Source organism: Bufo bufo, chromosome 1 (assembly GCF_905171765.1).
Source record: "Bufo bufo chromosome 1, aBufBuf1.1, whole genome shotgun sequence".
In the NCBI taxonomy this organism is placed as follows: domain Eukaryota; kingdom Metazoa; phylum Chordata; class Amphibia; order Anura; family Bufonidae; genus Bufo; species Bufo bufo.
This window is the reverse complement of record NC_053389.1, coordinates 827449065-827466072: the sequence shown is the minus strand read 5'-3', so window position 1 is coordinate 827466072 and position 17008 is coordinate 827449065. Positions and strand designations below refer to the sequence as shown.

At 45.9% G+C, this 17008-nt stretch overlaps 1 protein-coding gene across 1 annotated transcript; it reads left to right on the top strand.

Moving 5' to 3' along the window:
- Window positions 1-1921: 1921 nt before the first annotated feature.
- Window positions 1922-2686, top strand: LOC120989861 (olfactory receptor 11H4-like). Its single transcript, XM_040418230.1, has one exon. It carries the CDS (start codon window positions 1922-1924, stop codon window positions 2684-2686), a length of 765 nt encoding a protein of 254 aa, XP_040274164.1.
- The last annotated feature ends 14322 nt before the right edge of the window (window positions 2687-17008 follow it).

The following is a 17008-nucleotide window of genomic DNA, read 5'->3' as shown; positions in this document are numbered from 1 at the left end:
TAATATTTAAAATTCTGTTCTTTCTTCTCAAAGATTCCTTGTCAGTAGAGTCTAGAGAACTAAAGTATGCGAGTATCTACAGGGAGTGCAGAATTATTAGGCAAGTTGTATTTTTGAGGATTAATTTTATTATTGAACAACAACCATGTTCTCAATGAACCCAAAAAACTCATTAATATCAAAGCTGAATATTTTTGGAAGTAGTTTTTAGTTTGTTTTTAGTTTTAGCTATTTTAGGGGGATATCTGTGTGTGCAGGTGACTATTACTGTGCATAATTAGTAGGCAACTTAACAAAAAACAAATATATACCCATTTCAATTATTTATTTTTACCAGTGAAACCAATATAACATCTCAACATTCACAAATATACATTTCTGACAGTCAAAAACAAAACAAAAACAAATCAGTGACCAATATAGCCACCTTTCTTTGCAAGGACACTCAAAAGCCTGCCATCCATGGATTCTGTCAGTGTTTTGATCTGTTCACCATCAACATTGCGTGCAGCAGCAACCACAGCCTCCCAGACACTGTTCAGAGAGGTGTACTGTTTTCCCTCCTTGTAAATCTCACATTTGATGATGGACCACAGGTTCTCAATGGGGTTCAGATCAGGTGAACAAGGAGGCCATGTCATTAGATTTTCTTCTTTTATACCCTTTCTTGCCAGCCACGCTGTGGAGTACTTGGACGCGTGTGATGGAGCATTGTCCTGCATGAAAATCATGTTTTTCTTGAAGGATGTAGACTTCTTCCTGTACCACTGCTTGAAGAAGGTGTCTTCCAGAAACTGGCAGTAGGACTGGGAGTTGAGCTTGACTCCATCCTCAACCCGAAAAGGCCCCACAAGCTCATCTTTGATGATACCAGACCAAACCAGTACTCCACCTCCACCTTGCTGGCGTCTGAGTCGGACTGGAGCTCTCTGCCCTTTACCAATCCAGCCACGGGCCCATCCATCTGGCCCATCATGACTCACTCTCATTTCATCAGTCCATAAAACCTTAGAAAAATCAGTCTTGAGATATTTCTTGGCCCAGTCTTGACGTTTCAGCTTGTGTGTCTTGTTCAGTGGTGGTCGTCTTTCAGCCTTTCTTACCTTGGCCATGTCTCTGAGTATTGCACACCTTGTGCTTTTGGGCACTCCAGTGATGTTGCAGCTCTGAAATATGGCCAAACTGGTGGCAAGTGGCATCTTGGCAGCTGCACGCTTGACTTTTCTTAGTTCATGGGCAGTTATTTTGCGCCTTGGTTTTTCCACACGCTTCTTGCGACCCTGTTGACTATTTTGAATGAAACGCTTGATTGTTCGATGATCACGCTTCAGAAGCTTTGCAATTTTAAGAGTGCTGCATCCCTCTGCAAGATATCTCACTATTTTTGACTTTTCTGAGCCTGTCAAGTCCTTCTTTTGACCCATTTTGCCAAAGGAAAGGAAGTTGCCTAATAATTATGCACACCTAATATAGGGTGTTGATGTCATTAGACCACACCCCTTCTCATTACAGAGATGCACATCACCTAATATGCTTAATTGGTAGTAGGCTTTCGAGCCTATACAGCTTGGAGTAAGACAACATGCATAAAGAGGATGATGTGGTCAAAATACTCATTTGCCTAATAATTCTGCACGCAGTGTATTTCAGTTATTTTTGAATGAATACACAATTTTCAGATTTCTGTTTGATACGTATAATATTTATGATATAATTTTTTTTATATTCATAGGAAGAGGCAGTTCTAAGGAGAAACCAGACAAAGGTTGAAGAGTTTATACTATTGGGATTTCAAAATCTTGGCCTCTTCCGTATTCCATTTTTTATTCTCATTGCTTTCCTGTATACAGCAACCGTGACTGCAATTTTGACCATCGTCCTTTTAATATCATCACACTCAAGCAGCAAAATGAACTCTCCTATGTATATCTTTCTTAGTCATCTCTCGCTCTCAGATGTTTTGATAAGCACCAATGTTGCTCCTAAGGCATTAGAGGTCATTTTGTTGGGTGACACCAGCATGCCAGCTCTTGGTTGCTTTACTCAGTTATATTTCTTTGGGGCCTCTACCATATTAGAATGTTGTCTCCTCACTGTGATGTCTTATGATCGATATTTGGCCATTTGTAGACCATTGAGATACACGTCTGTTATGAACATTAACCTTCTTAATGGTCTTATTACATACTCATGGATGGTGGGGTTCCTGCAGTCACTTTTTACCTGCACGCTTATACTACAACTAGATTTTTGTGGACCAAATATCATTGATCATTTCTTCTGTGATGTTGCTCCTCTGCTAGAACTTTCTTGCTCTAACAGAACCTGGGTAGAAATTATAGTTTCTATTGGTACTGTGTTTGTTGGTGTTTTCCAGTTGACATTTATCATGATCACTTATATTCTCATATTTTACTCCATTTTTCACATGTCCTCAAAGGCTGGGAAGGAAAAGGCCCTCTCCACTTGCAGTTCACACCTGGCTGTTGTGTGTACATTTTATGGAACACTCATCGTATTGTACTTCTCTCCAGCGAGAGGATATTCCTTCAGCCTAAACAAGGTGTTATCTTTAATTAACACTATGGTGACCCCATTCTTCAATCCCATTATTTGTACTATGAGGAATCAGGAGATCAGAATGGCCCTTAAAGTCCTCCTATATTACAAAAACATTAGTTCATAAATAGAGATGGCCCGAACTATCCGACGGCGAACAGTTCCCGGCGAACATAGCTTGTTCGCGTTCGCCTCTGCCGGGCGAACACATGCGATGTTCGGTCCGCCCCCTATACATCATCATTGAGCAAACTTTGACCCTGTACCTCACAGTCAGCAGACACATTCCAGCCAATCAGCAGCATACCCTCCCTCCCAGACCCTCCCACCTCCTGCACAGCATCCATTTTAGATTCATTCTGAAGCTGCAGTCTTAGTGAGAGGAGGGAGACTGTAACTGCTGCTGATTTAATTGGGAAATCGATAGCTAGGCTAGTGAATTCAGTGTCCACTCCAGTCCTGAAAGACTCATCTGATCTCTGCTGTAAGGACAGCGTCCTGACAGCACCCCAAAAAGCCCTTTTTAGGTCTGCAACATTAGTCTGCTTTTTTTTTTTCCTTTATATACATATTGCAGTTGCCTGGCCTGCCTGTGTGTGAGGAGCTGCAGGCCCACAGACTGTAGTGTGCCCACTGCCAGTGCTCACCCCTGTCATTCCGTGTGGCACAGGACTTTGCTTAAAAAAAGGCACTTAATTTTTACACTTTAATCTAAGGTTAGTTGCCTGCCAGTGTGTGTCAGGCTGACTTCCACTGACTGTAGTGTGCCCACTGCCAGTGCCCACCACTCATACCGGCTGGCACAGGACTTTGCATAAAAAAGGCATTTAATTTTTACACTTTAGTGTAATTTCAGCTGCTTGCCTGCTGCTAGTGTGTGTCAGGCCGACTTCAACTGACTGTAGTGTGCCCACTGCCAGTGCCCACCCCTGTCATCCCGTGTGGCACAGGACTTTGCTTAAAAAAAAGGCACTTCATTTTTACACTTTAATCTAAGGTTAGTTGCCTGCCAGTGTGTGTCAGGCCGACTTCAACTGACTGTAGTGTGCCCACTGCCAGTGCCCACCCCTGTCATCCCGAGTGGCACAGGACTTTGCTTAAAAAATAGGCACTTAATTTTTACACTTTAATCTAAGGTTAGTTGCCTGCCAGTGTGTGTCAGGCTGACTTCCACTGACTGTAGTGTGCCCACTGCCAGTGCCCACCACTCATACCGGCTGGCACAGGACTTTGCATAAAAAAGGCATTTAATTTTTACACTTTAGTGTAATTTCAGCTGCTTGCCTGCTGCTAGTGTGTGTCAGGCCGACTTCAACTGACTGTAGTGTGCCCACTGCCAGTGCCCACCCCTGTCATCCCGTGTGGCACAGGACTTTGCTTAAAAAAAAGGCACTTCATTTTTACACTTTAATCTAAGGTTAGTTGCCTGCCAGTGTGTGTCAGGCCGACTTCAACTGACTGTAGTGTGCCCACTGCCAGTGCCCACCCCTGTCATCCCGAGTGGCACAGGACTTTGCTTAAAAAATAGGCACTTAATTTTTACACTTTAATCTAAGGTTAGTTGCCTGCCAGTGTGTGTCAGGCTGACTTCCACTGACTGTAGTGTGCCCACTGCCAGTGCCCACCACTCATACCGGCTGGCACAGGACTTTGCTTAAAAAAGGCATTTAATTTTTACACTTTAATGTAATTTCAGCTGCTTGCCTGCTGCTAGTGTGTGTCAGGCCGACTTCAACTGACTGTAGTGTGCCCACTGCCAGTGCCCACCCCTGTCATACCGAGTGGCACAGGACTTTGCTTAAAAAATAGGCACTTAATTTTTACACTTTAATCTAAGGTTAGTTGCCTGCCAGTGTGTGTCAGGCTGACTTCCACTGACTGTAGTGTGCCCACTGCCAGTGCCCACCACTCATACCGGCTGGCACAGGACTTTGCATTAAAAAGGCATTTAATTTTTACACTTTAGTGTAATTTCAGCTGCTTGCCTGCTGCTAGTGTGTGTCAGGCCGACTTCAACTGACTGTAGTGTGCCCACTGCCAGTGCCCACCCCTGTCATCCCGTGTGGCACAGGACTTTGCTTAAAAAAAAGGCACTTCATTTTTACACTTTAATCTAAGGTTAGTTGCCTGCCAGTGTGTGTCAGGCCGACTTCAACTGACTGTAGTGTGCCCACTGCCAGTGCCCACCCCTGTCATCCCGAGTGGCACAGGACTTTGCTTAAAAAATAGGCACTTAATTTTTACACTTTAATCTAAGGTTAGTTGCCTGCCAGTGTGTGTCAGGCTGACTTCCACTGACTGTAGTGTGCCCACTGCCAGTGCCCACCACTCATACCGGCTGGCACAGGACTTTGCTTAAAAAAGGCATTTAATTTTTACACTTTAATGTAATTTCAGCTGCTTGCCTGCTGCTAGTGTGTGTCAGGCCGACTTCAACTGACTGTAGTGTGCCCACTGCCAGTGCCCACCCCTGTCATACCGAGTGGCACAGGACTTTGCTTAAAAAATAGGCACTTAATTTTTACACTTTAATCTAAGGTTAGTTGCCTGCCAGTGTGTGTCAGGCTGACTTCCACTGACTGTAGTGTGCCCACTGCCAGTGCCCACCCCTGTCATACCGAGTGGCACAGGACTTTGCTTAAAAAATAGGCACTTAATTTTTACACTTTAATCTAAGGTTAGTTGCCTGCCAGTGTGTGTCAGCCTGACTTCCACTGACTGTAGTGTGCCCACTGCCAGTGCCCACCACTCATACCGGCTGGCACAGGACTTTGCTTAAAAAAGGCATTTAATTTTTACACTTTAATGTAATTTCAGCTGCTTGCCTGCTGCTAGTGTGTGTCAGGCCGACTTCAACTGACTGTAGTGTGCCCACTGCCAGTGCCCACCCCTGTCATACCGAGTGGCACAGGACTTTGCTTAAAAAATAGGCACTTAATTTTTACACTTTAATCTAAGGTTAGTTGCCTGCCAGTGTGTGTCAGGCTGACTTCCACTGACTGTAGTGTGCCCACTGCCAGTGCCCACCACTCATACCGGCTGGCACAGGACTTTGCATAAAAAAGGCATTTAATTTTTACACTTTAGTGTAATTTCAGCTGCTTGCCTGCTGCTAGTGTGTGTCAGGCCGACTTCAACTGACTGTAGTGTGCCCACTGCCAGTGCCAACCACTGATACCGGGTGGCACAGTAGCTTGCCGATAAATAAGGCATTTAATTTTTAGACAGTAGTCTAAATTCAGTTGCTTGCCTGCTGCCAGTGTGTGTCAGGCCCGCTTCCACTGACTGTAGTGTGCCCACTGCCAGTGCCAACCACTGATACCGGGTGGCACAGTAGCTTGCCGATAAATAAGGCATTTAATTTTTAGACAGTAGTCTAAATTCAGTTGCTTGCCTGCTGCCAGTGTGTGTCAGGCCCTCTTCCACTGACTGTAGTGTGCCCACTGCCAGTGCCAACCACTCATACCGGGTGGCACAGTAGCTTGCCGATAAATAAGGCATTTAATTTTTACACTTTAGTGTAATTTCAGTTGCTTGCCTGCTGCCAGTGTGTGTCAGGCCCGCTTCTACTGACTGTAGTGTGCCCACTGCCAGTGCCAACCACTGATACCATCTCCCCGTTCGAAAAATCTATTCAATAAATGGCACCCAGATTGGGGACGTTAGAGGGATTAAACTGATGAGAATAGTACTACAGAAAATACCACTCATATCGGGTGTGACAGTAAATTGCACGGCGCAGACGCAGTCACCGTGGATAAAAACAAAGGGGAGGGAGCCAGCGTTTTTTTAACCATCTCCCCGTTCGAAAAATCAATTCAATTGACCTTTCGGGGACCCTTGGTGTTGTACGTGGCTGGGTGGAGGAAGAAACCTTCAATGACATCACCGGGACGTGGCTAGCTTGGTATCCAACCTTGTGCAAATGGGGAGTTTGCGGTTGTGCAAATGAACTGTTTGCGGTGCATTAAAAGGGGAGTTTGGTCTGTCAATGTCTGTGATGCGGGCGTAACCCTTACACTACCTGATCGATACAACATCATACCTGATCGTATACACACACTGGATGTTTTAAAGCACGTTATTCCAAACAATTTAGGAATGTTAGTTGATTTATGCCCTTTATGGATTAAAACCCGACTCTGCGTCCACTACGTAATTTTCCATGGGAGTTTTGCCATAGATCCCCCTCCGGCATGCCACAGTCCAGGTGTTAGACCCCTTGAAACAACTTTCTCATCACTATTGTGGCCAGAAAGAGTCCCTGTGGGTTTTAAAATTCGCCTGTCTATTGAAGTCTATGGCGGTTCGCCCGGTTCGCCAGTTCGCGAACATTTGCGGAAGTTCTCGTTCGCTGTTCGCGAACTGAAAATTTTATGTTCGCGACATCACTATTCATAAATAGGGATGAGCAAACCCAATGAGAGAACCCGTGGCAATCAACAAGTGCTTACGCTTTGGGCACTTGGAAGCCATCACAGTCATGTCTAGTATTGACCCTACATGTATAAATGCTGGATCACGTGTTGCTATACTATTCTGCTCTGACCAGTGTGAGGACAGGACGCTGCTGCACTGAGGGACAGTGTTAGGGTTCTATTTTTTTTATTGCCTCTATAGGTGACCTGTAGGTATTTTTGGTCGGTGCAATACAACTCCTTTGAACCAGTGACACAGAAATACAATAATTAATCGGGCTGTTCAGTCTGTGGGTGAGTTAAAGCCATTTTTGGGGTTCAAAACTCAGCATTTTCATCCCTCTTACTGTTATAGGAGAGTTAATCAGTCTGTTAATAGTATTGAGCGTGAATATTCGAATTACGAATATTTATCGTGAATATCGCAACTTCGAGAATTCGCAAATATTTCTAATATAGTGCTATATATTCGTTTTTCAAATATTAGTCTTTTTTTATACTCGAGAAATCAGCAATGTAATGATCACATAATATGCAAATATTACGCAATCAATACAGGCGTGGGTCGAAAAGTAATATAAAGCACTATAGAGTATACTGCTATATATTCGTTTTTTAGAATATTTTGTCATTTTTTTCCATCTGAAGTCATGATTTCTCCTTGCTTTAGTTGTTTGACAAGCAACTTAAGCAGGGAGGAATCATAACCTCAGATGGAAATAAATTATGAATATTCTAAAAAACGAATATTATGAATATTCTATAGTGCTATATATTCCTTTTTGACCCAAGCCTGTATTGATCGTGTAATATTTGCATATTACGTGATCATTACATTGCCGATTTTTCGAGTAAAAAAAAAAAAGACGAATATTTGAAAACGAATATATAGCACTATATTTGTGTACAAACCTTCTTTCCTCCAGACGCAGAGGATGTCCCCTCGTCACAGTCACAGTCCTGGGGATAAATAGATGATGGGAGAGATCTCTGTACTGACCCCTGATATATTTATACATAGTAATTAGATCTCCCCTCAGTCGTCTTTTTTCTAAAGTGAATAACCCTAATTTTGATCATCTTTCAGGGTCCTGTAGTTGCCCCATTCCAGTTATTACTTTACTTGCCCTCCTCTGAACCCTCTCTAGCTCTGCTATGTCTGCCTTGTTCACAGGAGCCCAGAACTCTACACAGTCCTCCATGTGTGGTCTGACTAGCGAATTGTAAACTGGTAGAACTATGTTCTTATCACGGGCATCTATGCCCCTTCTGATGCAACCCATTAGAGAGATTGTAGGAATACTTTTTAGACACTGTAGGGTGAGCATAGGGAGACTGTAGGGACAGTGCAGGTTGAGTGTAATCACCCTGTGCATCTTGTTTACCTACTTCCACACTCCCAGCTAATGTGTTAGCGTATACATAGAATTACTGTGCCTCATGATTAAAGGGCTGTGTACTATATCATCATGTGCATCTTGTTCAACTGCTGCCACATTCTGCACTAAGAAAGAAAATTAAGTAGATAAACGCTGTGCTGTGAAAGTCAATATTAAGGGGGTGGTGCACTGTGAAGGTCACTGTTAAGGAGGCGGGGTGCTGTCAAGGTCACTGTTAAGGGGGTAGGGTGTTTTGGAGGTCATTGTTAAATGGGCTTTGAAGGTCACAATTAAGAGGATAGGGTGTTGTGCTGTGAAGGCCACTGTTTAGGGGATGGGGTGCTGTGAAGGTCACTGTTAAGGAGGTGGGGTGTAGTGGAGGTCACTGTTATTGGAATGAGGTGCTTTGTAGATCACTGTTAAGGGGGTGGGGTGCTGTCAAAGTCACAGTTAAGGAGATGGGATGCTGTGGAAGCCATAGTTAAGGGGTCAGAGTGCTGTGGAGATCAATGTTAAAAGGGTTTGTGTGCTGTGGAGGTCACTGTTATGGAGGACAGTTAATGCAATAAATATTGTGTAACTCCCGGGGTATAGAGGGCTACTAGTGATTTTTCATAAAATAGAGGGCATGGTTCAACCTCCTGGGCACCTTTGGATAAATACAATAAACACACAAACAAAACAATACTTCATACTTGGGAAGTGTTGGGGACATGGGCGTCCGCAGGGGGGGCAAGTGCCCCCCCCTGGCGCCGCAACTAACCCAGTACTATTAAGAAAGTTACTACTAATTAGTTGCGGGGCGCGGGCGGCCGCCAGCCGGCTAACAACAGCTGACAGCACACTGACTGAGCGCACGCCCGGCCTGAAAGAGTGAACCGCTCTGAGCTCCGCTGCCTGGCCTGCCTGTCTAGACTCTAGACTCAGACAGTGGCTGCTGGAGCAGCTGCCGCACAGCACAGGCACTGAACGTGATGTTGCCAGTGAGCTCCGCCCCCAGAAGAGAGCTGCCGCCTGTCACTGACCCTGAGCCAAGTTCAGTAACGGCTCCAACAAGTTCCAAGTGAAGAAGTTTCCTATTCCAACTGTCCAACAGTCACAGAAGTAGTAAGTGTACATTATTACAGCCTTTATATTGTACAAAGAAAAAGAAAGATAAATCAGATTCACAACATAAGTACATCATAACAACAAGTGGATGGATGATGGATCATGATGACATGGTGGATGATGGCAGTGTCAGCAGCACATCTCCCCCCCCCCCCCCAGGCACATTTCTCCCACTCCATCTCATGGGCCAGACCAGTGGCAGACATGGGATCCATGATGGATCCCATGTCTGCCACTGGTCTGGCCCATGTGATGGAGTGTGGGAGAAATGTGCCGGGGGGGGGAGAGAGATGTGCTGCTGACACTGGCCCATGGAGGGGCCCGAGCCTGAGGGGGAGAAATGTGCCATGGAGGGGGGGGGGTTTGTGGAGGGTCACGGGTGGGAAGTGTGCTGCCATGATGGAGAGGGGGAGAAATAATGTGACGTGACATGGAGGGGGAGAAATGTGACATTAAGGCCGGGGCCCGGGGGGGCATCATTGGGGGCACTTTTTACTGGCACATTATTAGGTTGCACTATGGGGTCACTTCTTACTGGCACATTATTGGGGGGCACTATGGGGGCACTTCTTGCCAACACAATATTGGTGGGCACTATAGGGGCATCTACTGAGGGCGAAGCTACAAAGAAGTGGTATGTTATATGGAGGGCTCTGTACAGTAGTATTTTATACTGGGACACATTATGGTGGGTACTATGGGGAAGGGGGAGAGGAATACTATGGGGTCATCTACTGGGGGCACTAAGAAGGGGTATTTTATGCTTGCAAATTATGGGGGACACTGAGGGGCATCTACTGGGGCACTATATATGGGGCATTTTATACTGGTACATTATGGGGGCACTATGGGGACATTAGCTCAACTGGGGGCATTACAAGGGGGTATTTTTGCACTGTCTAATATAAGGAGAATTATTACTACGGGGGGGGGGCATTATGGTAGGCTTTATTACTCCCCCATGGTATGACCCCCTAGTAGCAGCACCAGCCTCTCCCTGCTCTGCTATCCCTCTGCCCCTTCTCCAAATCCTTATTATGAAATCTTTCTCATTAGGATAAAACACAACATCAGCTCCGCCGAGCCCCCGGCCAAAGTGTGGAAGTGGCGTCCGAGATCCCCAAGAAACTGTAAGTTTTCATGTAAAATATATTTGTTATACACATACAGCATCCACTGTGCCACACAATATACAGTTTCTTCTGTATGAACGTCCACAAATTAAATCTCCAGACTGATTGATGAACCAGATGTGTGGGCCAGCCACGATTAAACCTATTATTGTTTTTATTGATGACAGTACTCCCTGAGTGTTAGGTGTGGGGTGACCAGGCGGTATATGAAGGGGCAATACTGGTATTATATGGACAGCAGATATGGCATCCTCTGGGCAGTACTGTCTATGGTCAATTCATCCTTCACAAGCTCCCTGACTGCCACCTGCTTGGCTATCAGTGAGTGACAGTCAGTCAGTGTCACAGTGTGACTACAGAGTCACTCCCTGACCCTGAGTGTTAGGTGTGGGGCGAGTCACTGATAGCCAAGCAGCAGGCAGTGAGGTGCCATGAGAGCCAGGCCAAGCAGGTGGCAGTCAGGGTGCTGGTGAAGGATGACCATAGACAGTACTGCCCAGAGGATGACATCTCTGCTGTCCATATACCAGGCAGTATTGCCCCTTCAATCATATACCGCCTGCCCGCCTGGTCAGGGTGACCAGGCAGGCAGGCGGTAATACTGGTGGTAGGCCTGGTATTCTGCAGACCATCTGCTTGTAAGTTACATATGACAAAAGCCTGGAAGCGTTCAGGTACAGAACACAACATTTCATTTGTTGGCGACAAAATGCAAATTAACATATTGCTGAGACTATAACAAAGGGTGCAAAAATAACATAGAATTAATAGACATTCAAGTGAAATAAGAAGAATTGGTCTTTCCTTTTGTGGTGGCTTCCTATTTTAAAGTTTAGTCCCTGTACACAAACGGGGTTCCGTTCCACCCTCTTATATCTGCAGTTAGGTATCATACACGTGCCCGTTTCAATGTCAATAAAATTATGCCTCCCCCTGGAAAAATTTCTGCGGACGCCCATGGTTGGGGACTTTTTCTTGTACATATTAAAGCTACCAATAAGCAGATAGGGACTATGCATGCCAGTTTGTATATGCTTCAAAATATTATATCTCTAAGTACTACTGATAAGTACGGTGGAGGGATGTACAAAGCAGTAAGTAAACATGTAGTACAGATGCAGTGGAGACAGACATATCCGCCATTTACATCTACAATAGCCATTATACAGTGATAGGGAATTGCTCAGTGGTTAAGGTAACAAATATCTGCATGGGAGATTCCTGCCAAAGGTCCCCTTGGCAGTGGAGTAACCAGTGAGAAACTTAGTAGAGTAACCAGTGAGTAAACCATCATGGCGGTGCAGTCTCAGATCTTCAACTGGGTGAGCTCTCCGTTGATCCATTCTGCAGTCATTGTTCTTATGCATCCTTTGAATTTAATGTCTCTGTAGGTAAACCAAAAAAGTGTGTGCCCCCCAGGGAAACCACATGGTGCCTGGTCTACGATATTCAATATGGGATAGACAAGGACCTCAGCCTCTGTTTGACATCTGTGAATTGTGGTCTTCTGGACCTCAGATGAATGGACCGGGAAGAAGAAGAGCCTGTTCCAATCAATGGTGACCCCTGTCACTCTCTAGACAGATGGAGTATTATGTCTCTGACTCTACAATTTGATAAGTACTGGCCTGGGGGGACTGCCACATGATAATGGTCACGTGGGCACACAATGTGCTCCTTCCACTTCATACAGCAGTGTATGATTGTTTTGACAAAAGGTATCCCACAGCCATTTTTCAAAGAACTCAGTAGGGTTTTGCCCCTAAGTTTGCTCAGGCACACTAACTTAGAGCACATTATTGCAGCGGAGCCTGTTCTCTAAATCACCCACTTTTCCTTGTAAGACAGCAATTTTTTGTGCTTGCTTCTTGAAGTCGCTAGTCATAGAAGACAGTTGGTCTTCCTTCAGTTGCCACCATGTGCTCAGTAACTTTCTAAAAAGTTCTGCAGAGTTCAGTTTTAATGCTACCAACTTGCAAATTAAGCTGCATGAGAGTGGAGGCACAGTATTTCACAGTGGCAAAAACATCTGCCAGAATGGGTCTAAGTCCTGGCTCAGAGGAGATAGTGTGCCCTTGGGGGCGAGCAGTAGCAATGTTGTAGCCTGATCCTCCACATCAGTGTCCTGGGCTTCTCCACATTTAGAACAGCCATAGTTATCAGTGCCTAAAGTACATGGGTCAGCTTGTCCAGAGGGACCGAGCAGCTGCTTCTCCTGCATCTTGTAGTAAGTCAACTCAGAGGCACCAGCTTCATCTTGACTCTTTTGCTCCCCAGCCTATGACCCATAGCTTTTGGTCATGATGGGGCCTTTACCAAATCAGCACACACATAGCCAAAAAGGACACTCCAACTCCTATCTGAGCACTTTCGATTCAGGTCAAGTTTATGTGTATCTGAAATTAATATCCAAACCTACTTGTTAGAGTATTAAATAATTTGATTATCTCTAGTTACAAACAACTCTCTCCACAATTTGGGCTGAAGTAAACTCAGCAGGCTGCAACCATGTATTGGTAAGGAGGAAATGATCTTACATTTGTCATCTGTAGTGTTGAGTGAACCCGAACTGCAAAGTTCAGGTCCGTACCGAACTTTGCAAGTTTGGGTACCCGGACCTGAACCCGAACTTTACAGCAAAAGTTCGGGTTTGAGTTCAGTGTTTGGGCCTTTAATAAAGGTTGTTGAAAGGCTGTAGGGCAGCCAATCAACAAGCTTTTAAGCTGTGGGCACTTAGAAGACATCACAGCCATGCCTAGTAATGGCATGGCTGTGATTGGCCAATGCATCATGTGACCCAAGCTCTATACAAGCTGGATCACATGTAGCACCGCCCATAAGCTCTGAGTAGTGCAGGGACAGGAAGCAGGCTGCAGAAGTGAGGGAGAGTGTTAGGAATCTCATCTGGCTATTTATTCTGTGGGTTTTATAGAGATTTTTTGTGGGTGCAATACACCAGCTTTTCACCACTGACACAAAAAAAATTACTATAGCCCAGAAAGCAAGGATAACTTGCCACAAACTTGTGGCAGGGATAAATTGTAAGTCTTGTTAACTTGCTGCACACATTCTCTAGCAAGTTGTACACTTGCAGGGCACTTGCAGCACAAGTTCTAGTTGACACTTTTTCAACTTGCAGCAAATTTGCTTGGCAAGTCTCTAGCAAGAGCATAAATAACTTAACGAGAACTTGCAGCAAGTTTGCAAAATCAAGTTAATCTGGAGACTTGCAAAGCAGACTTGCTGCAAGTTTGCAACATACTTGTGAAGCTTGGCAAGTTGCAATAGCTTAGCAAGTCATTTTCAAAATTGGAGCACAATTACTTGCTATCTGGGAGGTCACCCACAGAATTAACAGCCAGATTAATTATTATATTTCTGTGTCAGGGGTGCAAAGATGGTGCATTGCACCCACAAAAAATCGCTAAAGGCACCTACAGAATTAACAGCCAGATTAAATATTATAATTTCCCTGTGTACCTCACACCAAAAATGGGTATATGTCACCCACCGAACTAACAGACAGATAAACTATTATATTTTTGTGTCAGGGGTACAAAGATGGTGCATTGCACCCACGAAAAAGCAGAGTGGCCATCCCCTAGCCAGTATGCCTGCTACTGCCCACCACACCCAGGGACCGAGCACACCAAAGCCAGTTCCAAGGAGTTCCCTGGCGTGGCAGTTCTTCAGATAATGTGCTGACGACAAGACGAGAGTGGTTTGCACGCTGTGCAATCAGAGCCAGAAGCGAGGCATAAATGTTCTAAACCTGAGCACAACCTGCATGACCAGGCATCTAAATGCAAAGCACAAGCTGCAGTGCTCCTCAAAAACCACAAAAGATCTCAGGTTCCTCCTGCTCCCTCTTCTGCTGCAGTCTCTGCCTCTTCCTCCCCCTCTGGATTAACAGTAGCACCTGCCACCCCGCAAACAGAGGATGTGGCAGCAACACCAGCACCTCCACCACCATCAACAAACATCTCCTCACTGTCCCATGGAAGCGTTCAGCTGTCCATCCCCCAAACACTGGAGAGAAAGAGGAAGTAACTCCCTACCCTCCAGCGATCCCTGGCCCTGAATGCCAGCATTTTAAGATTCCTAGCCTTTGAAATGCTGTCATTCTGTCTGGTGGAGACGGAGACTTTTATAAACCTTATGGTGGTGGCTGTTCCACAGCACATGATTCCCAGCAGCCACTACTTTTCCAGGCGAGCCATCCCTGCCCTGCACAACCAAGTGGTGGACAAAATCAGGTGTGTGCTGCCCAATGCCATCTGTGGCAAGGTCCCCATAACTACCGATACGTCGACCAGTAAGCACAGGCAGGGACGTTATATCTCCCTAACTGCACACTGGGTAAATGCAGTGGCGGCTGGGCCTGAGGTGGATTGCAGTTTGGCGCATGTCCTTCCGCCACCGAGGATTGCAGGGCTAGAGTTGAGCGAACCCGAACTGCAAAGTTCAGGTTCAAAGCCAACTTTGTGAGTTCGGGTACCCGGACCCGAACCCGGACTTCAAGTGGATGAGGTGATTTTTATTTATTTTTTTCTTAACCTCTCTATAGACATTTTAATTAGCATTCTGTTTTAAGAATGCTACTATTTTCCGTTATAACCATGTTATAACAGAAAATAATAAAGTGAAGTTCGGGTCCCCATTGACTTAAATGGGGTCTGGGTTTGGGGTGAAGTTCGGGTAAAGTTCGGATTCCAAACCCGAACTTTGACCTGAAGTTCGGCCGAACCCGGCGAACCTGAACTTCCACAGGTTCGCTCAACCCTATGCAGGACGTTTCTCGTTGCCTCCTGTTGCCTCGTCCTCCTACTCCACTTCCTACTCTACCACCTCCTCACCTAGTCAGCGTAACACCTTCATCACCTACTTCAGCACAGCCAGGGGAAAATGACAGCAGGCTGTTTTGAAACTCATCTGTTTGGGGGGAAAAAAACACACCGCGCAGGAGCTGTGGACGGGCATGGGACAACAGACCGATGATTAGTTGGTGCCACTGAGCCTCAAACCTGGCCTGGTGGTGTGCCATAACAGGCAAAATCTCATAGCAGCTTTGGGCCTAGCCAGTTTGATGCACATCCCTTGCCTGGCGCATGTGCTGAATTTGGTGGTGCAGAGGTTCCTGAAAAATTACCCCAATATGTCAGAGCTGCTGCAGAAAGTGTGGGCCGTCTGTGTGCTCTTTAGGTGTTCTCACCCTGCCGCTGCTCGCCTGTCGGCGCTACAGCGTAACTTAAGCCTTCCCGCTCACCACCTCTTTTGCGAATTGCCCACAAGGTGGAAATCCACCTTGCACATGCTGGAGAGACTGTGCGAGCAGCAGCAGGAGATAGTGGAGTTTCAGCTGCAGCACGCACGGGTGACTCGCTCTGCGGAACAGCACCACTTCACCACCAACTAGTGTGCCTTCAACATGGCCAGTGCCGATGACGCTGTCCTCAGAGTTACTATCCCACTTCTATGTCTCCTTGAAAAAACGCTTTGGGCGATGATGGAAGAGAATGTGGCACAGGAGGAAGAGGAGGAGGAAAAGGGATCATTTCCATGGTTATTAGGCCAGTCATTCACAAGTGGCTCGGAGGGTGGGTTCCTGCACCAACAGAAGCCAGGTACACAACTGTCCAGCCAGGACACAGTTCTGGAGGATGAGGAGAAGGAGGATGATGAGAAGGAGGAATCATGTTCACAGCAGGGTGGCACCCAAAGCAGCTCATGGGCATCACTGGAGCGTGGCTGGGGGGATACAGAGGACACAGACGATGCACCTCCCACAGAGGACAGCTTGTCGTTGCCTCTGGACAGCCTGGCACACATGAGCGACTACTTGCTGTAGTGCCTGCGCAATGAGTTGCCCACATTCTAACCAGTGCTGATTACTGGGTGGCCACCCTGCTAGATCCCCGCTATAAGGGCAACAAGCTGTCTTTAATTCCGTCACTGAAGCATGATCGGAAGTTGCGCGAGTACAAGTGCATGCTGGTAGACGCGCTACTGATTGCATTCACAGCTAACAGCGGGGGCTCAGTAAAAGCAGAAGGGGAAGACTGATGGATCTGCCCCATTCAATATCTGGATTTCCAAATTCGTCAAATGGCCTGAGCTTTCCCTTTACACCGTGGAGGTGCCTGCCTGTCCTGCAGCCAGTGTATATTGTCCGAACGTGTGTTTAGCATGGCAGGGGGAGTAATCACAGACAAGCGCAGAAGCCTATCCACAGCCAACGTGGACAAGCTCACGTTCATTAGAATGAACCCGGCATAGATCCCACAGTACCTTGTACTGAGTAGACAAGTATACCGGCCGCACCCAGTTATTGTTATACACCAGCGCCCTTTCTCTATTTGTGTTCTCTTTTTCATTTCCAAATGTTTTGGGGCCTTCCCAAATTTATAAT

Bases quoted from the DNA above. Each gene is read 5' to 3' on its own strand.
- LOC120989861 (XM_040418230.1), top strand. From the start codon at position 1,922: ATGTATATCTTTCTTAGTCATCTCTCGCTCTCAGATGTTTTGATAAGC.